The sequence below is a fragment of the Saccopteryx bilineata genome, chromosome 6, assembly GCF_036850765.1.
Source record: "Saccopteryx bilineata isolate mSacBil1 chromosome 6, mSacBil1_pri_phased_curated, whole genome shotgun sequence".
NCBI lineage: Eukaryota > Metazoa > Chordata > Mammalia > Chiroptera > Emballonuridae > Saccopteryx > Saccopteryx bilineata.
The window spans coordinates 1,588,886-1,615,112 of NC_089495.1; the positions used below are offsets into that span (position 1 = coordinate 1,588,886).

The window sequence follows — 26,227 nt, forward strand, 5'->3', positions numbered from 1 at the left end:
GTTCACTGCAGTATTATTTACAACAGGCAGGATCTGAAAACAGCCCAAGTGGCCGTCAGTATATGAGTGGCCATCACCCAATGCATTACTTCACGGCCAGAAAAAAGAAGGAAATCTTACCCTTTGTGACAGCAGGGATGGACCTGGGGAGCATTGTGCTCAGCGAAACAAGCCAGTCAGGGGTAGACTGGCTTACGATTTCACTCACATGTGGAATCTAATGAACAAAATGAACTAACAACCAAAACAGAAACTGACTCGCACACAGAGAGCCAGCCGCCTGCTGTCGGGGCTGGGCTGGGCAGTGGGGAGGGAGGGGAGGGTAGATGAAGAGTGAACGAAACAGCAATAACAACAACCAAACGCAGGGATCCAGACAGCAGTGAGGTGACTGCTAGGAGAGGGAGGAGGAGGGGGTGCAGGGGCGTAAAAGTGCTGGGAACAGACCTGACTTGGGGGCAGAACACACAACACGGTGCTCAGAGGAGTGCAGAACTGCGGAACACACAACACGGTGCTCAGAGGTGTGCAGAACTGCGGAACACACAACACGGTGCTCAGAGGTGTGCAGAACTGCGGAACACACAACACGGTGCTCAGAGGTGTGCAGAACTGCGGAACACACAACACGGTGCTCAGAGGAGCGCAGAACTGCGGAACACACAACACGGTGCTCAGAGGAGCGCAGAACTGCGGAACACACAACACGGTGCTCAGAGGAGCGCAGAACTGCGGAACACACAACACGGTGCTCAGAGGTGTGCAGAACTGCGGAACACACAACACGGTGCTCAGAGGTGTGCAGAACTGCGGAACACACAACACGGTGCTCAGAGGTGTGCAGAACTGCGGAACACACAACACGGTGCTCAGAGGTGTGCAGAACTGCGGAACACACAACACGGTGCTCAGAGGAGTGCAGAACTGCGGAACACACAACACGGTGCTCAGAGGAGTGCAGAACTGCGCACCTGAAGCCTGTATAATTACGTTTATTAGTGCCACCTTAATAAATTTTTAAAAGTTAAAAAAGTACACTATGGGGGACATTAAACGCACATTGGATGGTGTTTAGAAAATCTGTGTATGGCCCTGGGCAGTTGGCTCGGTGGGAGAGCACTGGCCGGTGTATAGATGTCCTGGGTGTGATTCCCGGCCAGGGCACACAGGACCATCTGCTCCTCCACCCACCCCCTTCTCCCTTCTCTTTCTCTCTCTTCCATTCCCTCAGCCGTGGCTCAGTTGGAGCAAGTTGGCCCTGAGCACGGAGGATGGCTCCATGGCCTCTGCCTCAGGTGCTAAATATAGCTTGGTTGCCAAGCAACAGAGCAACGCCCCAGATGGGCAGAGCATCACCCCCTGGTGGGCATGCCGGGTGGATCACGGTCGGGCGCATGTGGGAGTCTGTCTCTGCCTCCCTGCTTCTTATTTAAGGAAAAAAATAAGTTTATTTATGACATCATTTTACATAAATCTTATGTTTTAGTTTTTTCTTTATGACATTATAGGTATGAAGAGAGATATAATGATAAAAGCATCTGGATTCTAGATAATTTGATCTTGCCTGAAGAGAGGTCTGCCACTTGTACTGGATTCTTGGGAACAATCTATGGCATACTTGATGGGACTGTCCCTGCTTCACCTGTGGGCTGGCCACACCCCCTAGTCTAAGGTTGGGGCTGACCACACAGAACTCCAGCCAGGCGATCAGGTCAGAACCTAAACCAGGATGAAGCTGGCCTGGAAACTGCAGTCACCCGCTGGACCCTCTATCAGCCAGTCAGGCCCACGCCACAGAGCCTGACTGAAACTCTGGACACTCTATCAGCCAGTCAGGCCCACGCCACAGAGCCTGACTGAAACTCTGGACACTCTATCAGCCGGTCAGGCCCACGCCACAGAGCCCCGACTGAAACTGGACACTCTATCAGCCAGTCAGGCCCACACCACAGAGCCTGACTGAAACTCTGGACACTCTATCAGCCAGTCAGGCCCACGCCACAGAGCCTGACTGAAACGCTGGACACTCTATCAGCCAGTCAGGCCCACGCCACAGAGCCTGACTGAAACTCTGGACACTCTATCAGCCAGTCAGGCCCACGCCACAGAGCCTGACTGAAACTCTGGACACTCTATCAGCCGGTCAGGCCCACGCCACAGAGCCTGACTGAAACTCTGGACACTCTATCAGCCAGTCAGGCCCACGCCACAGAGCCTGACTGAAACTCTGGACACTCTATCAGCCAGTCAGGCCCACGCCACAGAGCCTGACTGAAACTCTGGACACTCTATCAGCCAGTCAGGCCCACGCCACAGAGCCTGACTGAAACTCTGGACACTCTATCAGCCGGTCAGGCCCACGCCACAGAGCCCCGACTGAAACTGGACCCTCTATCAGCCGGTCAGGCCTGCACCACAGAGCCCCGACTGAAACTGGACCCTCTATCAGCCGGTCAGGCCTGCACCACAGAGCCCCAACGGAAACTGGACACTCTATCAGCCAGTCAGGCCCACACCACAGAGCCCCGACGGAAACGCTGGACACTCTATCAGCCGGTCAGGCCTGCACCACAGAGCCCCAACGGAAACTGGACACTCTATCAGCCAGTCAGGCCCACGCCACAGAGCCTGACTGAAACGCTGGACACTCTATCAGCCAGTCAGGCCCACGCCACAGAGCCTGACTGAAACGCTGGACACTCTATCAGCCAGTCAGGCCCACGCCACCGAGCCCCAACTGAAACGCTAGACACTCTATCAGCTGGTCAGGCCCACGCCACAGAGCCCCGACTGAAACTCTGGACACTCTATCAGCCGGTCAGGCCCACGCCACAGAGCCCCGACTGAAACTCTGGACACTCTATCAGCCGGTCAGGCCCACGCCACAGAGCCCCGACTGAAACGCTGGACACTCTATCAGCCGGTCAGGCCCACGCCACAGAGCCACGACTGAAACTCTGGACACTCTATCAGCCGGTCAGGCCCATGCCACAGAGCCTGACTGAAACGCTGGACACTCTATCAGCCAGTCAAGCCCACGCCACCGAGCCCCGACTGAAACGCTGGACCCTCAGGCTCAGGGATGGTCTCCCAGGCTCGTCATACTCAGAGTACTGTCACAGGCCAGTGCTGAGAGTGACGCATCCCCCGGCCCTCACCCTGCTCATTTTCCCCCAGGGATGACTTTACTGTGTCCTTCCTTCCCCTGTTATGAACTCAGCCCTATGTGTAGCAGCTTAGAGAGCTTTGAGTGCCGGTGAGCTGTCCACCCCAGGGTGGCTCTGGGCACCCCCAGACTGTCCCTCGGACCGGCAGCCTTGAACACACGTGGAAGCAGGAGGAGCTTCAGCGCTGGGGTTTGGCCAGCCCCCAGCAGCGCTACGTACCTGATGTAGTTATGGAAGACGGCCTCACCCCTGAGCTGGGTCAGAAAGGTATACTTAGTTCTCTTCAGATGATAAAACAATTCTAAACCAGCCGTTACTTCCATGTTGGAAAACTAGACTTGGAAACAGTAATGAAAATCTGTTAGACACTCAATTCTACCTCTTCATGTCAAGACAAGGGGGCTTCCAATTATACAGGAGTCCAGAGGACTCTAGCAAAAACTGCAAATTAAAAAAAAGGGGTTTTAATCCTGACAACTCAAAGTAAGTTATGCATATAATGATATAAATTTTAATGAACTTTATTAGGGTGATGTTGGTGAATGGGATCAGGAAGGTTTCAAGGGTTACATTTCTTTTTTTTTTTTTTTTTTTTTTTTTTTGCAATTTTCTGAAGCTGGAAACAGGGAGAGACAGTGAGACAGACTCCTACATGCGCCCGACCGGGATCCACCCGGCACGCCCACCAGGGGCGATGCTCTGCCCATCCTGGGTGTCGCCATGTTGCAACCAGAGCCACTCTAGCACCTGGGGCGGAGGCCACAAAGCCATCCCCAGCGCCCGGGCCATCTTTGCTCCAATGGAGCCTTGGCTGCGGGAGGGGAAGAGAGAGACAGAGAGGAAGGAAGGGGGGTGGAGAAGCAGATGGGCGCTTCTCCTATGTGCCCTGGCCAGGAATCGAACCCGGGTCCTCCGCACGCTAGGCCGACGCTCTACCGCTGAGCCAACCGGCCAGGGCTCAAGGGTTACATTTCTATAATACATGATCTGTAAACTGCCTTCCCTGCCCGCCGCCTGAGGTCAGACCATCTCTGTCCCTGTGTAAACTGCATTCTCTGCCCGCCACCCGAGGTCAGACCCTCTCTGACCCTGTGTATGTGGCCCCCCCCATACCTCCCTGGCCCCCTCCTCTCGACCCTCTGGTGACCACCATGCTAATGTCTGTGTCTCTGAGTCCCAGTGTTGTGTCCCCCCTCGGAGTGAAATAGTATTGTTTTTAGCTTATTCTGAGTGACTGACTTCACTCATATTCTCAAGGTTCATCCATGTTGTCACACACAGAGAATAGTTTAAAAAGTCTTTTTTGTCTTTTAATAATAATAATAATAATGATAATGATAATAAAAACACCAGCTATGCTACTGCTATTCTTAGTTTTATAAAATAACTTTCAAATACTATTTTCAATTTACAGCACACTATTACCGGTAGCTTTAAATTGTTAAGTTATTCTTAGGCTAAGATCATTTGAAAATAGACCTAAATTTCTAATACTCTAGTTGTTTTATATCGATGTACAATGGAAAAATACCAATGAAAAGTATGATTTAAAGAGTCGACTGATGTCCTTTGTTTTTGTTTTTTTACTTCTTCCGTAGAAGTTCAGACACAGCCAGAGCGGTTCCCTTTCCGCCATGGGACATAAGTATTTAACATTTCAAAGGTCCACAGAGTTGCCATTTTATTTTTTTGTTTTTTACTCAAAACTGTGTTTGTCATGTTAGAAGGTTTTCAGTAACTTTTCTGCTTCAGGTGTGTTCTTCATACACAAAGTACTTGATCTGTTTATTTTAACCTCATACTGCAAAGATTTCCCGTCACCCTAACACAGGTGGCCAAACAGAAGCTATGAGACCTGCTTCCTGGCAGAGCGGGGTCTCCCGGGAACACAGACCCCCGCCCCCAGTCCTGCCGCAGCCGAGCTCGGCGGCTCCGGGAACCCGGATCACCAGGCACGACTGAATGTCACTGCTGTGCTTTTCCTAAGAGGGTCCCGTGCTGTGTCTCCGCTCAGATCACGGCCTCCGCTGGGACGATGTCTGCCCCGGACCATCACACAGCATGCACGCTGCCAGCCCCGGCTACAAAAATGGAACCCGCCTTCCAAAACACAAAAGCAACGAACGACGATCCCAGAAGCTGAGCCAGAGAAAACATCTGGGGTACAATCAGTAACTCTTTGCCCCTCTGATCTCACAACCTGGTGGGAACCACTCTCAACCTCTCCCATCGCTGCCCACGCCACCGCGTCTCTGTACCTGAAACTCATCCACACCGTCTGCTTCCGTCTGCTTCTGCGTAAGAAATATTCGTTTCTCACTGTGACATCCTTGTCACTTCCTGGAGGGCAAGGCCCACGCAGTCATTTTCTTTTAACTTCCTGACACATGTCGCGTTTCTGAATACTAAGTGGAATGAGTTTGTCACGACAGATTCCCAATCAACAACTGCTGAACAAATTAACGAATTCTCGAATACATTCATTTACTGTGTCAGGCGCCCTCTACACGAGCACGATGGACTGTTCCCAGGAAGGACGGGGGACCTACCGTCACATCTCGGGAAGGGGTGGCTCCAGCTCCTGTCGGTCCCGTGCTGACAGGTGAGGACGGGGTGTCCCATTAGAACGTAGCCGGGGTAGCACTCGAAGGACAGCGACTGGCCCACACTGTAGTCCGAGCTGACCATGTACCCGTTCTGGAATGGAGGCGGGTCCGGGCAGTTCTGCAGCTCATAGGCTGGAAGACACGAACAGAACCAGGTCAGGCGGAGGGAATCAACCGTCCGACTTCACAGAGGAACAGCGTGACGTTCAGCTTCGTAAGATGAACCTTCAGTTTTTTAAGAAAGTACATCTTCCACGTTGCTAGTTACCATAGTAGTAAGCAAAAGAACAATTATTATTAGTAGAAGTAGAACTACAATACTTTGCATTTGAAATTTTTTATTTACTGATTGATTTTAGAAGAGGAAGGGGGAGAGAGAGAGAGAGAGAGAGAGAGAGACATTGATTCACTGTTCCGCCCCTCCATGCACTCACTGGTGGACTCTTGTCTGTGTCCTCACTGGGGATCGAACCTGCAATCCTGGTGCATCAGCATGATGCTCTAACCAACTGAGCTATCCTACCAGGGCAACGACTTGCATTTTATACTTACTGTGTGCTTTCGAAGTAACATAACTCATACCAAAAATAAATTGGACGATGTTTACTTTGGGAAAAAAAGTATATGAGATGGATTTCATAAAAGAGAGAGAGATTATGATAATAAAAAGTGCTTAGAAAGAATGTCAGGTGAATATGGACCTAACAATTTCCTTTAAATTTAAAAGGAAACTATGCTAGTACTCTAAGTGCTTCTAAATAGATGTTGTTGTTTTATTTCAATGAAATGTTCAATACAAATAAAATAGACACATTTATCCCATTTTCTTTATCTTTTTTAGCTGTGGAATCTGGATGGGTAGAAACGGTGAGGGGAGTGGGAAGTCTGGTAGGTGGCTGTGCAGTCATCACAGGCTGTCAGGTACAGCACAGGGAGTGGCCATTAACACTGTAGGGACCACCGACGGTGTCAGGCGGACACTGGACTTACCGGAGAATCACTTCATAATTACGTGACTGTCTCACCACTGTGCTGTGCACCCAGAACTAATATAAAACAATACTGAATGTCAACTGTAACTGAAAAAGTAAAAAACAAACTGTAGGATCATATGGTAGGAATTATTATGAGTCTAATCTTTATATAACAAATGGTTTATAGTGTCTTTTTTTTATTTTTTTTTTGCAATCTCTAGAATAAACTCCAGGTAGGACGTAGACAGATGCTGTTTAGAGACGTGTAATCCACAAGTGCGTGCATAAATTAGTCAAAATTAACTCATCTGTTGTTTAGGTGTAAGCTCCGGATATCGTAATTTAAAGGCCAAACAAGCCACCGCGTCAGCAATGTTGTTTACCTGCTCTGGTGGAGGGGCAGGGACCCATCAGAGAGGGGGGCTCCACCGGGTCACCATGTCCGTGTGGAGCTGCCTCTCACACCTGCGGGCCTGGGACTCACTCTGATACATGAGAACGTCACGGGGGCAGAGGCCCCAGGAGAGAGCTGGGCTCAGCCTACGTCTGCCCCGCACTCCTGCTGGATACAGACCGGTCACCCCACACCCCCGCCCACCTCGGCCGCTGGCCATGGAGCGGGGACACGAAGGAGACCAGAGCCGGCCAGGGGGCCTCCTGCTCGGGAAATAGAGCACAGAGGACATTTCTACCTCGTGCCTGTGCTGAGACCAGGTGGTCACCACTGGGGGCAGAGGGGTCACTTTGTAATTCATAAATAAACGCTGGGAAATTATATGGTCGATGATGCATTCGTGCCAGCAATTCCCAGAGTGTTAGACTTTCTGGCTCTGCACTAATGCCCTGAAACACAGGTGGGAGAGAGGAGAGCAGTAATTAAGTGAGCAGGAAGGTGCTGGTGCAGGCCTTCCAGGGGAGCGTGGGGATGTGCGAACCAGCAGGCCAGGTGGACTAAGACTGGGAGACAGAGCCTGGTTAGAAACACCCAGTCCAATCAGCCTCTCTCTCTCTCGCACACACACACACGTGCACATACACACAGGCATACATTCACGAACACACATACAAATATACATACCATGCACACACACATGAGCACATACATATACACAAGTACACAAACACACCACACACACATGCATACCTCCACACATGACCTCATATGCCCGTCACACGTAGTGCACACACACTCATACACGTGTGCACATGCACAGGCACACTCCTATTTACAGTCCCCTGTGCTCCTCCCTGGGCAACCTGGCTAACACACCACAAGGTCACCACCGCTCCCGAGGGTCCGCCCCACACAGCAGGGGACAGCCTTCTCCTGCAAGCCAGGACCGGGGGCCCAGTGAGGACACACCGCACATAGTGAGTCTCCTCACTAGACCACCGGGTCGGGAGTTGCTTTAAGACCCATGCTCGCCAAGAGAACAGAGAGCACAACACCATGCTTCAACGATCAACAGGGCTCCTTTGCTGCGCTCCTTTAGGATGAAGCCAGCCGTCTCTTCTCATTCTTGTCTTGTTGAAATACAATGCAAGCTGTTCCAGAAATTCGTCCTCTGACACATCAGATACAACTGCTGATACAAACTTAGAACAAACAACAAAAAAGTATCAGAGACCATCGCTGGTCTCCTCGTGAGGGCAAGCAAACAAAACTATGTTCAACATCCCCTGTTTTCATTGAAAGATCCCTTTCCTGATGTAGCAGCTCCTCTGGCTATCAATACAAACATCAACTAGCAAGTGCAGCATAAACAATGTAACATTGAGCAGAGGTTCCCAATGAACCATCACAGGAGACAGCATTGTGTGCACACGTGCACACACACACGCACACACACACACAGTCACCACCTGGGTGCAGGCACGAGAGGCTGCAGTTTGCCTTGACGTCTGCACTGAACACACACACACACACACACACACACACACACACACAGTCACCACCTGGGTGCAGGCACGAGAGGCTGCAGTTTGCCTTGACGTCTGCACTGAACACACACACACACACACACACACACGCACACACACACACACAGTCACCACCTGGGTGCAGGCACGAGAGGCTGCAGTTTGCCTTGACGTCTGCACTGAACACACACACACACGCACACACACACACAGTCACCACCTGGGTGCAGGCACGAGAGGCTGCAGTTTGCCTTGACGTCTGCACTGAACACACACACATACACGCACACACACACAGTCACCACCTGGGTGCAGGCACGAGAGGCTGCAGTTTGCCTTGACTTCTGCACTGAACACAACCACGCACTCCCCCCACCGCAAACCCTTGACTTCTTTCTCCATAAAGAAATAAATCTGCCCCAGCCGCCTCTGCGCGCACACGGCAGTCCTCAGACCTCCTGAAACACACACGCGTGAAGTGTCCCAGACGGGCCCCTGCACTGGAGGACAAGGTGGGCCACCACCTCTCTTTTGTAACAAGGGTGTGGTCCTGGCTCTCGCTTTCAGACAGGTGAGCTGCAGGAACGTCCTCACTGGCTCTGGGAAGTCCCCCACCCCCACGGTGCTGAGCAAGCCCACCGGTATTCCCACTCAGGTCACAGTCAGGCCCACATGTCGGCTCCCGGAAGGCTCTCTGGGGGGCGCGTCACCAATCCGCTTCCTCGTAACTGTGACCACGATTGTGTCTTGTGCTTTGACCAACCAAGGATGAAGTGTCCCCTGGTCCTTTTGGGTAGGAGCCTTTACGTGGTGGAGAAACCTCTTCCGACCGGAAGGGACCAGTGGACTCCGCGTCCGCAGACGCACAGGTCACCCTGGCACCTGCTTCCTGCACGCTGGAGCCTGAGGAGGAGGGATGACGCAGCCGGGAGGTCCCCGCGGGGAGGGGGTGTCTGAGCTGCCACCACCCAGGAGACACAGGCACGCCGGCCCTGTCTGGTGCGCTCACGAGGGGAATGGGTCTCTAAGGGCCAGAGCGGCTGAGATGGGCACTGGACTTCCAGTAAAACCTCATCATCTGCGGGGAGGGCAGTGGCCAGTGCAGAAGATCTGGACTCTAGTCGCTGAGAGTCCAGACCAGGAACTACCACTCTAGGCACTGTTTCCATTCCTTCCATCTTGGAAAAGGAGGCCTTTAACGCGATGGGACTTGATACAACTCTCCGCTGTCCCTGCCTAAAGCACTTCTCTCCGGTGGACGGCAGAGTCACACACTCGCCGTGGGGACATGGGGAGCCTCAGCCCCTGCCCGGACGCTTCTAGTGGGAAAGGTGGCTCAGAACAGGGCTGGGAGGAAGAAGAGGGATGGTGTGAGGAGCACGTTAGCGTCACGTAGGCCTTGCGCCCGCGTCTGCGGGGAGCAGCGGGAAGGAGCCCCTCCTTTGCTCGTCCACAGGGAGGCCATCTCATTGCCTCCCCTTCAGGGAAATGCTGGCGTCTGCAGCCGGCTCCGCTCTGCCCAGGGACTGACCTCCCCACAGGGTCCAGTCCTCTGACTGCAGGAGTGACCATGCAGCTCTAACAGGCACCACTACGCTCTGCTCTGCGTCCTTGTGTCCTGTTTTTAAAGGCACGGCACAGGGACAGCCATGGCAGAGGAGAGAGCAGATTCTGATAGAAAGAAGACATTTTCATCTCCTCTTGGCTGCAGCACTTAAAACCACCTATAAGCTTTTCTGCGTTGAACACTTATGCTGGACAATGTAAGAATGGAAAGACAGAGAGGGGAAAGGAAGGGAGGGAGGGAGAGAGGGAGGGAGGGAGGGAGGGAAGAAGAAAGGAGAAATATTCCCTTTCTACAAACGTTAAATTACACAAACCAAAAAGGGAAAGAAAGCCTCTAAAATTCTCGATATGCCACAATTTCAAAAATAATACATATACACCATATATATAAAAACCTAAGTCCCAATGAGCACATACCAATCCTACAAGCATAGTTCACACACAGGAATTTCACAGGGGACCCCTTGGGTTGTGCCCAGGAAAACACCTGTGATCCCCACCTCTCCCTCCCCAGCAGTAGTTGCCTCATTGTTGAGATGACAGGGGCCTGAGGTGACGGCCAATGGGACCCTGTCCGTCACCTCTCCAACGTCCCTTAGTTACATCTCCTGACTCCTGTTCTAGGAAGCTGACAAATATCTTCACATTTTCATCCACTTCCCAACTCCCGGGTTTGAAACAAGGTTCGTGAACTTGGTTTTACTGAACACGGTTCTTGGTCTCCACATCTCAAGTTTCGAAGAAGTCATTTAACTTCGAGACAGCCCCCTCCATGCGTCCCATTTCCTGACCTTTAGACGGCCATAAATAAGTGACGAGGGTTGAGGACAAGCAGCACAGCACGGACCTCACTGGGAATGACAGGGACCTGCTGCATGATTTATGTGCCCTGCTATGAATTATTCATCATGAGCTTAGCTTATAAATCTCAAGTGGAACCCAGGAATTTTGAGGTGACATACAAATCGCACTGGTGTCGTTTCTGCCAATTTACGAATTTTGTAAAATGACAAACTATCTAATTACGTGTCGGCCCTGTCAGAACGGATACCCTGCAAGAAAGAAATTAGCCCATCTAAATTCACACTCTCATGTTTTTTTTATTGTTTATTTTTGTGTCTCTCAATTATAGGAAATTCATTACTACAATAAAAATATAGTGTCTAGGAATTTTTTTTTTTAATGTGGATACTTAAACTTATGAGTCAGGTGTCAAGTAAACAAAACGTTCCCTCGGCCAGATGTTTGGTCCCCGATGAGGACTCCCTAAAGGGCCATGCGGACGCCGCCCACCATCCAAGCTGGCAGGAAGCTCATGGAAAAGTCCACGCGGTCCAGGTGTGAAAGCAGCTGTCACTCTGACAGTTCAGGGGACTGTCCCCAGCGTGAACGCCGGGCGGGTATTTACAGAGTCTGACATCGCAAGAGAGAAAAGAAAAGAGAGTCTCTGGGTATTTCACAAATTATGTGAAGTCTAGTTCCAAATACTGACGATTTGAAAATATTAGAATTTTGCTAACCAATCACAGTAAGTTTATATCCTCTGGTCAAGATGATTCCTTTATGGACATTTTTTTTTTGGCCTTTTTTTTGTATTGAACTAATTTGCAACTCTGGGACTATGTACATGTGGTCTTAGTAACCCTATCTGAAAACTATCAAGAGAAGTAAAAAATATATATACTTTTTGAACTATGGAAGTTGGAAGTTGTTATGTAAGATAAAATGTAGTTTCAGAAACACATGGCAAACAATACTCTTATGAGATGTTTTTCAACACACTGCTTTAATTATTAATTAAGATGTGAGTACTAGATTCTTCAATTTGTTTAATTTTTTTAAAATTTATTTTCCAATCACAACTGAACTGCTTGTTTTTATTTTTATGTATTGATTTTAGAGAGAGAAGAAGGGAGAGAGAGAGAGAGAAACGTCGACTTGTTATTTTACTTATTCATACATTCAAGGTTGACTCTGTGCGCCCTGGGCAGGGACCAGCCCTGCACCTTGGTGCATCAGGACGACGCTGGTCTGACCGAGAGAACTGGCCGGGTCACGGCTGGTGCACCACTATATTAGTTTCAGGCACACAACAGAGCGATTAGACACTTATACACCTTCCAATGTGATCACCTTATGGGAATTTTTTATTTGACTTTTGTAAAGTCAATAAGAAAAGTCACATTTCTGAATACCGTATTAAGATATTCAAAATGGAGGAAACTTCTCAAAAGTTCTCGTGGTCGACTGGGACAGACCCCTTATGCAGCAGCCTATAATTTTAAATACATAATTAGGTGTACTTTTTATTGACACGGATATTAAGATTATGCCAATCAAACAACTTGTAGTTGTGACACTCTTAGGTTGTTCATTGATTGCTTTCTCATATGTGCCTTGACGGGGGGGGGGGGGGGCTCTAGCAGAGCCAGTGACCCCTTGCTCAAGCCAGTGACCTTGGGCTCAAACTAGCGACTTTGGGCGCAAGCCAGTGACCTTGGGTTCAAACCAGCAACTTTGGGCTCAAGCCAGTGACCATGGGGTCATATCTATGTTCCCACGCTCAGGCCAGGGACCCTGCGCTCAAGCTGGTGACCTCTGGGTCTCAGGCCAGGGTCCTCAGCACCCCAGGTTGACACGCCATCCACTGTGCCACCTCCTGGTCAGGCCAAAGTCAACTTTTTAAGATGGGACACAAATTACGTCCCGATCACAGGTCGTCACCCCACGGGTCAGCCCACCTGCCTCAGCTCCGACACAGAAATCCTGCCTCCTCCACCAGCCGCAGTGAGGGTGTCCCACACGCGGGCTGCAGGTCCCTCTCACACACAACCTCCTCGGTGAAAACCGTGACGGGGGACTCTCCCACCGGGCGTAGAAGGTGCTGCTCTCACACTCTTGCATGTGACCCAGTTACAGAGCATCTCACAATCACACTAGGCCTCAATTTTCTATCAAAGACCTACACTTCCCGCCAAATTGTGACACTGTTTAATGCAGAACAGCCTCTTATCCTAGAGGCTGAATTCTAGATCTCGCCTGATAAAAAACAGCCTTCCGGAAAACACACCGAAATCCCAACTGAACGGGCTTAGGTCTCGGAGAACTTAGTAAGTCAGGAGACACCACGGTGGTGATTTATTAGCTATTAGAACGGTTACGACCTGACCTATACTCAGAATCTGGGCAGACTGGGCTCTAAGCTGCCATTTCTGCTAGTTTGAACTGATCAGAGCTAGGTTTCCGGGGGCGGGGGGCGCGTGGGGACGAACGGGTGAGACGCCACCGGGTGGTCAGAGACAGCCTGGCCGGTCACCTGTGCTATTCGGCCAGTCCAGCCACTGTTCCCTCTTCTTTTTATCCCTTCTGTCTGGACCCCTGTTTCAAGAGACCCAAATTCTGGAAACCTAAATTTGTCATTTATACTAAAAATTTGAGTCACATTGTCTAAAAAGGTTTAACACAAAATACTACCCTCCGTTAGTCATGAAAGAGTGAAGCCCTATGTTTGAGAGCAGTCTGGGAGGTTAAAGCAAGTGATTTAGCCACCTTAGAAGAAAAAAGGCCCTACCGTTGACATTTTCAACTTCATGTGACTTAACAATGTTCAAGAAAAGCCCAGCTAAATTATTTTGTGTGAGATGAAAACTTTGAACTTTTTCACATGCCAAAAAAACAAAACAAAACGCTAAAATGGTTGATGCAAACTTTTCTTAAAGCGATCTCCCATTTTGATAGTTTCATAATGAATCAAGTTCACCTGCAGAATCTTTTTCTGGCTTAACTTGAACATGACCGGAGGAGTCCAGAGAGCCAGTACCTTAGGCTGAGGAGACGTGGGCGCAGGAGGGACCCGGCCAGACCCACCTCCGTCAGGAAGGGACCCCCCACATCTCAGGCTGGAGGGACAAGACCCCCACGGGGCTGGGAGGACACAGCCTCAAATGAGAGGGCAGCATGGTGATGATGACCACAGGTGAGGGGGCGGGGGGTGCGGCTGGGTCCCTGGTGACCGTGCCCCCCCCCCCCATGAGGACAAGAACAGCGACGGCATCAGCACTGACAGGGGAGGAGTCCTCTAAACACAGTGCCCGGCCCCTGCTCTCAGGACCGTCTCAGTGTGGAGAACTGCCCTGGGCTGGTGTGCGCCCTCACCTTGGTACGTGAGCTTGAACCCCGGCCGGTTCTGGGAGTGGTCGCTGTAGAAGTGGACCAGCGTCTCGTGCGTGGTGCTCAGCAGAGCGGCGGGCAGGTCGGTGCCGCTGAACTGGCCGATCATCGGGCTGCTGTGGTACGGCCCGTTCCGGACCTCCAGGAAGTCGTGGTTCGCCTCCGTGGAGAAGTTCAGGAACTGAATGTGTGCGCCTAGGGAGAGAAAACACACGCAAGAGGAATGGGCGTGAACCTCAAGTGTGCAGCACCCCTGGGTGGCAGACGTGTGAAACTTTCCTGTGCGTCCTGGACGCTGTCTCTCGGGACGCAGAGCCGCGGAGAGGAGGAGACCAATGCTCCTCTGAATCACAACAGACCTTGGTCCAGTTTTGCCTCTGCTCCTAGAGGCTATGTAACCTTCATCTATGCGAGGAACGTCCCCAGGTCAACCGCCTTGTGAAACAGGAGCGTTACCAGCATGGCGTACTACAGAGACACCCGGATGACGCTTAGAACGCGGACGGGTGCTCTGCGCGGTGCTGATCCCTCCGGCGGCTGTTCTAAGGATCCCAGCCATAAACAAGAGGTGGCGATTGTCTGCCAGCCCATCCAGAGCTTCAGCTGCAGCTTCCTCAAGGAAGAAGCCAGTATGCGGCCTAAAAATAAATGCGACCAACTTGACCTGTGGCTTTCAACAGTCCGACCACGGCCGCCTGAGAGGTTTGTCAGCAGCAAGGGGCTCCTTCAGCTGTGTTTTCTGTGCAAGCCCCGGGCCGAGGTTTGCAGGAAACCCACCGTATAAACCCCGCCGTCACTCTGACAATTCAGACCGTCCGCTTGGCACGGTTCAACCCTCTGACGACAGTCCAAGTGACCAGGGACACTAAGGTCACACGGCTCTGGACCCCGTAAGCTAGAGCCGGAAATTGAGAAGCAAAGCAGAGTCTCAATAGTTCAGAGCCAGCTGCTACGGCACGGTGCCATTTCCGAGCCCTGATCTGACTAGTACAGTGTCTGAAACACTGAAAATCGCTGAAATAGTTGAGCTGGATCTGCGGAGGCATCCGTTGTTAAAATAAACCCCAAGTGGTGAATTTGGGTCGGCAAACCTAGAGTGAGGACCCCAGTCGCTAGGACAGATGATTCAGCCAACATTCCAGTGAAGCCCTGCTGCGTGGTCCCTTCCTGTTCAGAGAGATGAGACACGCTCTCACGAACCTGTCACCTAGTGAACTCGCTCCCTGGGTCTGGGGCACTGGAGCTGAGGCGCACAGGGCCACCCCCTTGAGTGTGCACGCGGGAAGATGTGACGTGAACAGATCTACCGGGCCACAGAGAGAACACGCAGCTGGTGCGAGCAGAATTCAGTGACAAGGAGAGACGCTCATGAAAACAGTGGCAGGGAAGGAACGGATCAGAGGTGGTCAGTCACAGGCAGAGTCACCCAGATCAACCACCTTGTCAACGATGCGGAGGAGGCTGCACGAGGGACGGGAGGGAGACCAGCCCCGCTGGTCGCTGGTTGTGCGCGGTGTCCGGGCAACCGTCACGCTCGGGACCCAATCGCCAGCTCACCCCTTCCTCCCCGCGCCCCGGTAAGGCCGGCATCACCATCGTCACATTGGAAAGAGAAGCAAACTGAGGCTCAGGAGGTGACGTGTCGTGGCCACTGCAGCGCAGGGCGGGGGTGGCATAACGCTTGACCCGCTCTGACGAGCCAGCCTCCCTTCTCCCAGCTTACACGTCATGCCCAACAAGAGCACCGAACCACGGTGTGAAACCAGTCCCGTCCTTTCTGGGGAAAACTTTTGTTTTGTTTTTTGTATTTTTCCAAAGTGAGAAGCAGGGAGGCAGAGAGACAGACTCCCCCATGCACCCGACCGGGATCCACCCGGCATGCCCACCAGGGGGCGATGCTTTGCCCATCTGGGGCGTCGCTCTGCTGCATCCAGAGCCATTCTAGCGCCTGAGGCAGAGGCCACAGAGCCATCCTCAGTGCCCGGGCCAACTTTGCTCCAATGGAGCCTTGGCTGTGGGAGGGGAAGAGAGAGACAGAGAGGAAGGAGAGGGGGAAGGGTGGAGAAGCAGATGGGCGCCTCTCCTGTGTGCCCTGGCCGGGAATCAAACCTGGGACTCCTGCACGCCAGGCCAATGCTCTACCACTGAGCCAACCGGCCAGGGCCTGGGGAAAACGGTTTTGTGTTGAATTTGTTTGACCCGGGCTGGAAAAGGAAGACTAAGGAGCAGTCGAAAGAGGGATTCCGCAGACGTGGAGGAAGCAGAGAGCAGAAGGTAACTCCTGGGAGGAAGGACAGCCCGTGAACGAGTCAACCACAGTGCAGCATCCTTTCAGGATGCGGAGCTCAGCACGCACGCGCCGTCCGACCCTGTCCCCGAGAGCGTCCGGGGAGGCAGCTCCCGGCCGGCAGCAGTCCTGGCCACCAGACCCCGAGGCACCATGGGCAGCCGACATGGAACGACGCCTTAAACTGAAAAAGCCTATAAATATTTAAGAATAGCAGAGGCATTTTTTTTTCTCTAAGGAGCCAATAATGAGCTATTCATTTTCTTCTAAATTCCATTATGTGTTTGGACAAAAAAAAAAATTGGAAGCAGGAACAAAGAGGTTGAGAGAGAGGTTGAGAGACTGGGGTGGTGGGGAGAGGAGGGGAGAGGGCAGGAAGGAGAAGGCAGGACGGGCCAGTGGCTCTCCCAGCCCCCCAGGCTGACCCGTCCCCCCAGACTGCCGTGAGGGTGAAACAGGGCTGCTTCAGAAGCTGCACACCAGAACCCACTCATGTCCTCAGCAGTTGCTGAATCAAAAACAGGTTTGGTTTTGTTTTGTTTTGTTTTGTTTTTCTGGAGCATGGTCCACAAATCTGATAAAAGGGAGTTTTGTTACTAATAAATAAACTGTGCTAACAAATCTTTCCTGTGTGTGTGTGCAGGTGTGTGACTGTCCAGGTCCCGGAACCCCTGTGGTCTACCATTCCCTACACCCAGCACCTCTGTTCTGTCACCACGAGCTAGGACGCAGACGTGCACCCAAGAACAACCAAAACCAGCTTCCTGAATCAGCAGAGAGCATGCGGGCCCAGGACAGGGTGGCGACACTTAATGACATCTCCCACTTCGGGGGTGCACAACAACATGGCAGAGAAATGGCGTAAAACGTGCCCATTCGGGACGAGCACGTGCAGCCATCAGATTATTCATCCAGCGTGCATTTTTAAAGTTCAGGGAATGACACAGTCAAGAAAGAAAGGAAAGACAGCCAGCGATCAAGGGGTAAAAGTAAAAAAAAAAAGTTAAAGATGGCCAATTCCTCCCGAGTGAAGTGGAAAGAGAAAGGGGCCTTCAAATGATTGGGAATTATACTTGAAATGGAAGCGGAGTTATGATAACTGCCTCGCCAGGAACAAAATTAGCATTTTAAGCAGGATAAAGTGTCCGGCCACCTATCAAAACGCCTAAGACACATCAAGAGGTAGACCAAGCCCGCTCTCATCTGATTCCACAGGATTACTCTGCTATCTAATTTTCAGCAAATTGGGTCCACTTTGACATCCTAAAGCCGAGATGGAGGGATTAAAATAAGCACAGGCTAGTTATCCTTTCACCGTCCCCAGAGAACACTGGGGAGACGTCTTTCTGCACAAGGACACCCGTCTGCGTCCCCATCCTGGGCGGCAGTCACACCCCAATTGTCATCAGACACTAACATGTAAGTGTCAGTCACAGGGCGTCTGGCTCTGGACTTTGACAAAACTCTGAAAAGTTATGCGACCATGACTTCAGAGTTAAACCCTCGATATTTTTAGTTGACAGAACTTGTGAATATTCTTTGTACATCTTCCGTGAGATTAAAAAAAAATCAGCAAAAAGAGCGAAAATTCAGGGCATGCTCTGAAGACGCTCTTTCTACACCCTCCCCAGGGAAGGCGGCCTCGGAGGCAAGGGTGCAACGTTGTTGCCATGGTTTGCAAACAGAAAAGGCAACAGGGAAGCAGAGAGAAGGCGGCTGCACTCCTGTGAACTGCGTCTGTAGAAGTGTTCGAGAAAAGGGAGACCTTGACCAAGTCAACCAAGATGTGTGGGCAGGACAGGAAAATGGTACCAGAGCACCAGAGGCTCTGGCTCGGGGGGGGGGGGGGGCGCCGTTCACTGGGACTCACACCTGCCCCATACCAGGCGACTGCGTTCTGCGAGGGCTGCCAGCTCGCTCCTCAGACAAGTGACTGTGGCATTTGACGCAGAGGAGTCGGCCGCTGGTGCCCTGGCCCCGGGGGCTGAGGCGGAATTTGTCCACAGATGAACAGACAAGCAAAACAGAGACAGACGCGCAGACACAGAGGACACACAGACAGTGTCCAGAAGGTGGGGGGTGGGGGAAAGGTGACCGAGAATAAGCAGCACTGGCTTCCATAAAGGTATATGTGTTTACCACGGATGAGCCAGTCCCAGGACAGAACGCTCGGCCCGGGGAATACAGTCAACAGCACTACCCTCACTTTGCACGGTGACAGGTGGACCCGGGCCATACAGGGGTGATGGCCTTGTGAGGTGTGTAAATGTCGAATCGCTAAGTTCACGTCTGAATATCATACGATAGTGTGTGTCAGCTACAGTAAGGGAAAGTAAGAAAATAGACACATCCGTGCCTCCTCTATTCAGCCCTGATCCCGAATCAAACAACGGTTCCAACCGTGTCCCTGTCTCCAGATCCTCACGGGAAGGAAACGGACTCAACCTCTGGGCCCGGCTGAGCCTGGGGTGGGGACAGCCAGTCTGAGCTGGACTGCGCCCCCGGGCTCACAGTGCAGGATGTAAAAAAGAAAACTAAATTGAAAACTCGGATCTTCTGCCACCTCGTTGTGAAGTCTCTCCCCTCTGCACCCCACGTACCCCTGGGGAGGCTCCTTGCATACCGGTGGCCGTGAGCCTCAACGCGGGGGTGTCCTGCCAGGCCCTTTTTTCTCTTGCGTGACACCCCGTGTCTATCCACAGCATGTTCACGCCCTCACACCTGACAAGGCCCACCGGGCCCATGTGCCCATGCTGGCCCCAGGCGTTGGCCGCTGAGAAAGCACCCCCGTCCCCTCCATGGCCCAACAGCAGCTGATCTGGGCACAGGGCCATGGGCAAAGCTTTGAGAACCAAGACAAGTTCATGACCTGCTTCCAGGGCAGCAACATCCACGTTCGCTGGTGTTCACTCACCTTTCACCTTTCATTACAAAACCATATAGTCACAGAAGTTCTCAGTGACTCCATCCCAGGACACTGAGACTGTAATCTGACACGCCCAGAGTAAACTGCTTTTAAGACAGTCACAGGAGGGCAAACCCCAATCACTGAACAAAAATGCAGAGGAGGCCATGGGGCAGATAGGGAAAGGGAATCTGACTTTCACAAAGACTGTGCATTTCTGAAAAAGGTCAGAATGAGATGTCAGTACACTGAGCAGTTCAAGTGATGACTTATGACTTATGTAACATGAGTAACCTAAAAGCTCTAAACTAAATATAGAAAGTCTTTTTCTTTTCTTTTTTCCTTTTTATTTTCTTTGGTTGAGAAGAGGGGAGATAGTGAGGCAAACTCTTGCATGCACCCCAACTGGGATCCACCTGGCAAACCCATCTTGGGCCAATGATCAAGTGCTGAGCTATTTTTAGCACCTGAGGGTGATGTGCTCCAAAGGAGTTATCTTCAGGACCCATGCTGACAAATTGAGCTACTGGCTATAAGAGGAAAAGACAGAGAGAAGGGGGAGAAGGCAGTGGAGAGAAGCAGATGGTCATTTCTCCTGTGTTCACTGACCAGGAATCGAATCCAGAACTTTCAAACACAGGGTCAAAGCTCTATCCACTGAGCTACCAAACAGGGCCAAAAATCCATTCTTTTTCTTTGTATTTTTCTTTAGTGAGAAGTGGGGAGGCAGAGAGACTCCTGCATGTGCCTGATCGGGATTCCACCCAGCATGCCCACCAGGGGGCGATGCTCTGCCCATCTGGGGCATCGCTTTGTTATGGCCGGAGTCATTCTAGCGCCTGAGGCAGAGGCCATGGAGCCATCCTCAGTGTCCGGGCCAACTTGCTCCAATGGAGCCTTGGCTGTGGGAGGGGAAGAGAGACAGAGAGGAAGGAGAGGGGGAGGGGTGGAGAAGCAGATGGGTGCTTCTCCTGTGTGCCCTTGTTGGGAATCGAACCTGGGACTTTCACATGCCAGGCTGATGCTCTGCTGCTGAGCCAACCAGCCAGGGCCATAAAAATCCATTCTTATAAACAGAAATCATTCCAATATATAAATTGAAAACTGTATGAAACAATACTAAAACGTGCCCTCACCCAAACAAGCCTTAAAACTGTTCAAAATAAACAGTACCTGTTATTGAAGTCCATGGATGGATCCTGGGGGCAGGATTGTTAACACAGAGACTGGTCATCCACTTAGGGACAAGGCCTGTTGCACATCCTGTGTCCACTATGCTACTATGTTACCATTTACTTCACCCTGTGTGTACTGTGCTACTATGTTATCATTTACCTCACCCTGTGTGTACTGTGCTACTGTTATCACTTACCTCACCCTGTGTGTACTGTGCTACTGTTACCATTTACCTCACCCTGTGTGTACTGTGCTACTGTTACCATTTACCTAGCCCTGTGTGTACTGTGCTACTGTTACCATTTACCTAGCCCTGTGTGTACTGTGCTACTGTTACCATTTACCTCGCCCTGTGTGTACTGTTACCTCACCCTGAGTCTACTGTGCTACTGTTACCATTTACCTAGCCCTGTGTGTACTGTGCTACTGTTACCATTTACCTCGCCGTGTGTGTACTGTGCTACTGTTATCATTTACCTAGCCCTGTGTGTACTGTGCTACTGTTACCATTTACCTCGCCCTGTGTGTACTGTTACCTCACCCTGAGTCTACTGTGCTACTATGTTATCATTTACCTCACCCTGTGTGTACTGTGCTACTGTTACCATTTACCTCACCCTGTGTGTACTGTGCTACTGTTACCATTTACCTCGCCCTGTGTGTACTGTTACCTCACCCTGAGTCTACTGTGCTACTATGTTATCATTTACCTCACCCTGTGTGTACTGTGCTACTGTTACCATTTACCTCACCCTGTGTGTACTGTGCTACTGTTACCATTTACCTCGCCCTGTGTGTACTGTTACCTCACCCTGAGTCTACTGTGCTATTATGTTATCATTTACCTCACCCTGTGTGTACTGTGCTACTGTTACCATTTACCTCACCCTGTGTGTACTGTGCTACTGTTACCATTTACCTCGCCCTGTGTGTACTGTTACCTCACCCTGAGTCTACTGTGCTATTATGTTATCATTTACCTCACCCTGTGTGTACTGTGCTACTGTTACCATTTACCTCACCCTGTGTGTACTGTGCTACTGTTACCATTTACCTCACCCTGTGTGTGTACTGTGCTACTGTTACCATTTACCTCACCCTGTGTGTACTGTGCTACTGTTACCATTTACCTCACCCTGTGTGTACTGTGCTACTGTTACCATTTACCTTGCCCTGTGTGTACTGTTACCTCACCCTGAGTCTACTGTGCTACTATGTTATCATTTACCTCACCCTGTGTGTACTGTGCTACTGTTACCATTTACCTCACCCTGTGTGTACTGTGCTACTGTTACCATTTACCTCACCCTGTGTGTGTACTGTGCTACTGTTACCATTTACCTCACCCTGTGTGTACTGTGCTGTTACCATTTACCTCGCCCTGTGTGTACTGTGCTACTGTTACCATTTACCTCGCCCTGTGTGTACTGTGCTACTGTTATCACTTACCTCGCCCTGTGTGTACTGTGCTACTGTTATCATTTACCTAGCCCTGTGTGTACTGTGCTACTGTTACCATTTACCTCACCCTGTGTGTACTGTGTTACTGTTACCATTTACCTCGCCCTGTGTGTACTGTTACCTCACCCTGAGTCTACTGTGCTACTATGTTATCATTTACCTCACCCTGTGTGTACTGTGCTACTGTTACCATTTACCTTGCCCTGTGTGTACTGTTACCTCACCCTGAGTCTACTGTGCTACTATGTTATCATTTACCTCACCCTGTGTGTACTGTGCTACTGTTACCATTTACCTCACCCTGTGTGTACTGTGCTACTGTTACCATTTACCTCGCCCTGTGTGTACTGTTACCTCACCCTGAGTCTACTGTGCTACTATGTTATCATTTACCTCACCCTGTGTGTACTGTGCTACTGTTACCATTTACCTCACCCTGTGTGTACTGTGCTACTGTTACCATTTACCTCACCCTGTGTGTGTACTGTGCTACTGTTACCATTTACCTCACCCTGTGTGTACTGTGCTACTGTTACCATTTACCTCGCCCTGTGTGTACTGTGCTACTGTTATCACTTACCTCGCCCTGTGTGTACTGTGCTACTGTTATCATTTACCTAGCCCTGTGTGTACTGTGCTACTGTTACCATTTACCTCACCCTGTGTGTACTGTGTTACTGTTACCATTTACCTCGCCCTGTGTGTACTGTTACCTCACCCTGAGTCTACTGTGCTACTATGTTATCATTTACCTCACCCTGTGTGTACTGTGCTACTGTTACCATTTACCTCGCCCTGTGTGTACTGTTACCTCACCCTGAGTCTACTGTGCTACTATGTTATCATTTACCTTACCCTGTGTGTACTGTGCTACTGTTACCATTTACCTCACCCTGTGTGTACTGTGCTACTGTTACCATTTACCTCGCCCTGTGTGTACTGTTACCTCACCCTGAGTCTACTGTGCTACTATGTTATCATTTACCTCACCCTGTGTGTACTGTGCTACTGTTACCATTTACCTCACCCTGTGTGTACTGTGCTACTGTTACCATTTACCTCACCCTGTGTGTGTACTGTGCTACTGTTACCATTTACCTCACCCTGTGTGTACTGTGCTGTTACCATTTACCTCGCCCTGTGTGTACTGTGCTACTGTTACCATTTACCTCGCCCTGTGTGTACTGTGCTACTGTTATCACTTACCTCGCCCTGTGTGTACTGTGCTACTGTTATCACTTACCTCGCCCTGTGTGTACTGTGCTACTGTTATCATTTACCTAGCCCTGTGTGTACTGTGCTACTGTTACCATTTACCTCGCCGTGTGTGTACTGTGCTACTGTTATCATTTACCTAGCCCTGTGTGTACTGTGCTACTGTTACCATTTACCTCACCCTGTGTGTACTGTGCTACTGTTACCATTTACCTCACCCTGTGTGTACTGTGCTACTATGTTACCATTTACCTCGCCCTGAAAACAGCTGTGGTTGATGTTTCCAAAAACTTCCTGTTCTCTCAGCCCTCTGCCCCAACTTTATCTAAATCTGGGAGCCACTTTCAACGACAGACACTGTTATGCCAGCAGAATAAGGTCCATTGATTCTTGTTCTCAGCTCTATTTCTTCTCAGACAGGAGCTACACAATTGCACGTACAGGAGCTCCGATATGCTCTCACTCACCGTAGCCGACGGGCAAGGCGACCTTCCAGGTGCAGTCCAGGTTGTTGGGGTAGGCGCCCGGGAAGCCGGGACTCAGGACCACACCACCCATGCTGGTCAGCGTCCCTCCGCATGTCGCTGGGAAGTGGACGACAGGTTGGATATGAATGGACTTTGTTAGCACTATTTTTCCTTTTAAATGGACTTTGAAATTTTTTTCAAGAGCTAGTAAGTAAAACCATATCTCTGTATGATTTCCAGTAGTCCTAAAAGCCCCCATGTGATTAATTAATTGTATAATGTTATGTTAACCAGCTAAAACAACCACCACCACCACCTTTCTATCACTGAAATCAGTGATCATTTCTGGAGACTTATTCTGGGCCATTCGTGGGTTTTGCATAATAGCAAAAAACAAACAAGCAAACAAACAAGTCAAGCCACACCTTTCCTGTCCCTTGTGAGGAACGAGGAGCGAGCAGGTATGCAGGGAGAATCTTTGATATTGGTTAGTACGCGAGGCACATTGAATAAAGGATAAAAATCAATTATATTGGGCTCATGCAGGGTAACTAGTCAAATAAGGCATTTCTTTGCATAATAATGAGGACCAGCAATGAGATATTGAGAGTGGATTTCAATTCGATGTTTAAGATATTACGTCTCCAACCTAAAGAGGACGTTCTTGATTAGAAACCACATAAGAAAGGCACTGTGGGAGCCGGACACCCCTGAAATCCAGTGTCTGCTACCCCCCCCCAAAGAGAGTCTGGGGTTCTTCAAAAGTAATACAAAAAAAAAACATAATAGGAACTTTCAAAAAGGACAAGGTCACTTGCCCTCTTGCGTCAGGTCCTAATGTGGCGGGCGTGGCACATGCAGGGGACACATTTGGGGTGTGTGTGTGTGACAGGACCTGGCTCTGAGCTCGTGTGGACAGATGGACACAGAACCGTGGGCCCAGGGCCCAATCACGAAGCCTTACGACCCGTTGGCTGGAGCTGGGACGTAACATCTTTTGGCCAAAGAGTAGTTCAGGGGACACCGTGGCATCTGGAGAGGGGACACCCGTGGCACTTGGACAGGGGACACCTGTGGCATCTGGACAGGGGACACCCGTGGCATTCGGACAGGGGACACCGTGGCATCTGGACAGGGGACACCGTGGCATCTGGACAGGGGACACCCGTGGCATCTGGACCACACGCACAGAACAGTGACCATCGTGGAGGCGCGGCCCTACCGATGCAGAGAGGGGACGGGAAGTTCCAGCGGCGCACGGTTCCGGGCATGCAGGAGATGTGGGACCGGCCCTGCGGAGAGAAGACGGGGTCACTCACACACGGGACAGGGGTGGCGGGGCTTACACATTCGGGACGACATCTCTGCTCGCTTCTGACCCTCCTTTCTGGGTTCACCGCAGTCAACTTTTCTCCACGAATCTCAGCTATCTCCCTCCTATGGTCATCCGTGAGTCGCAGAGCTTGAGTCTGAGCAGGAAGAGCTGCCTGCTTCCTTTCTGTAAAAGGCTCTGTGACGCCCCGGCCAGCAGTCCGTGTCTCTGCCGGGCTCGCCCCAGAGGCTGACGGGAGGACTGAGCAAAGACAGGTACTGGTTGTCCGTCTCCCCCGGTCATCAGAAGGCACAGCTCTTGGTCTCAGAGGCTGAAAATGACTCGGCAGTACTCAGGATTGATTCCAAGGCTAAAATGTCAGCTAAACAGTATCTGCTGCTGAAAAGGTAACTTTCCCGACTGCGGTGGTTCAGGGCCATGTCGCTCCACCACTGTGGTTGAGGTCAGAGCCTCCTTCATCCAAGAAAAAATAATATTCACTTTATTATCAGACAGCCCGACAAGCTGTCCACTAAATGAAATGGATGCGCACCACGGGGATGTCTTTATCCTTTAAATGTACAAAGTTTTCAACTTCCTACCTTTCCAAATCTGTTCAGTTTTCCCTCTTAAAAGCCAAAGAACAGTTGGGGAAATTCTGAGATGTTTTGTGCTAAACTCTCTCTTACCACGAACGAGAAGGCAGTCAGTGGACACTTCTGTGTGCAGACCATTGATTTTTTATTTTTCCGCACTACGACTTGGTGACCTGGTTAGCCTGTGAATTTCCATCTGCTACTCAGAATGGCATTTGCAGTGATTGAAGAACAAATCTTTGTTTTTCCAGGCGAGAGAAGGACAGACGGTGAGACAGACAACCGCATGCATCCCAACCAGATCCACCTGGCAACCCCATCTGGGGCCAATGCTTGAGTACCAGACTAATTTTAGTGCCTGAGGCTATCACACTCTGACCAACTGAGCTATCCTTGGTGCCCAGG

The 26,227-nt window shown here is 50.8% G+C and overlaps 1 protein-coding gene across 1 annotated transcript in view; it reads right to left on the reverse strand.

Moving 5' to 3' along the window:
- The window catches only part of CSMD1 (CUB and Sushi multiple domains 1), a 1,658,614-nt gene that overhangs the window by 139,601 nt on the left and 1,492,786 nt on the right, over positions 1-26,227 (reverse strand). The window contains exons 39-42 of the mRNA XM_066237815.1: positions 25,137-25,206; positions 23,915-24,031; positions 14,389-14,598; positions 5,717-5,905 (exon numbers count right to left, since the gene is read on the reverse strand). Coding sequence (XP_066093912.1) covers positions 5,717-5,905; positions 14,389-14,598; positions 23,915-24,031; positions 25,137-25,206 — 586 coding nt within the window. The remainder of the gene's footprint in view (positions 1-5,716; positions 5,906-14,388; positions 14,599-23,914; positions 24,032-25,136; positions 25,207-26,227) is intronic.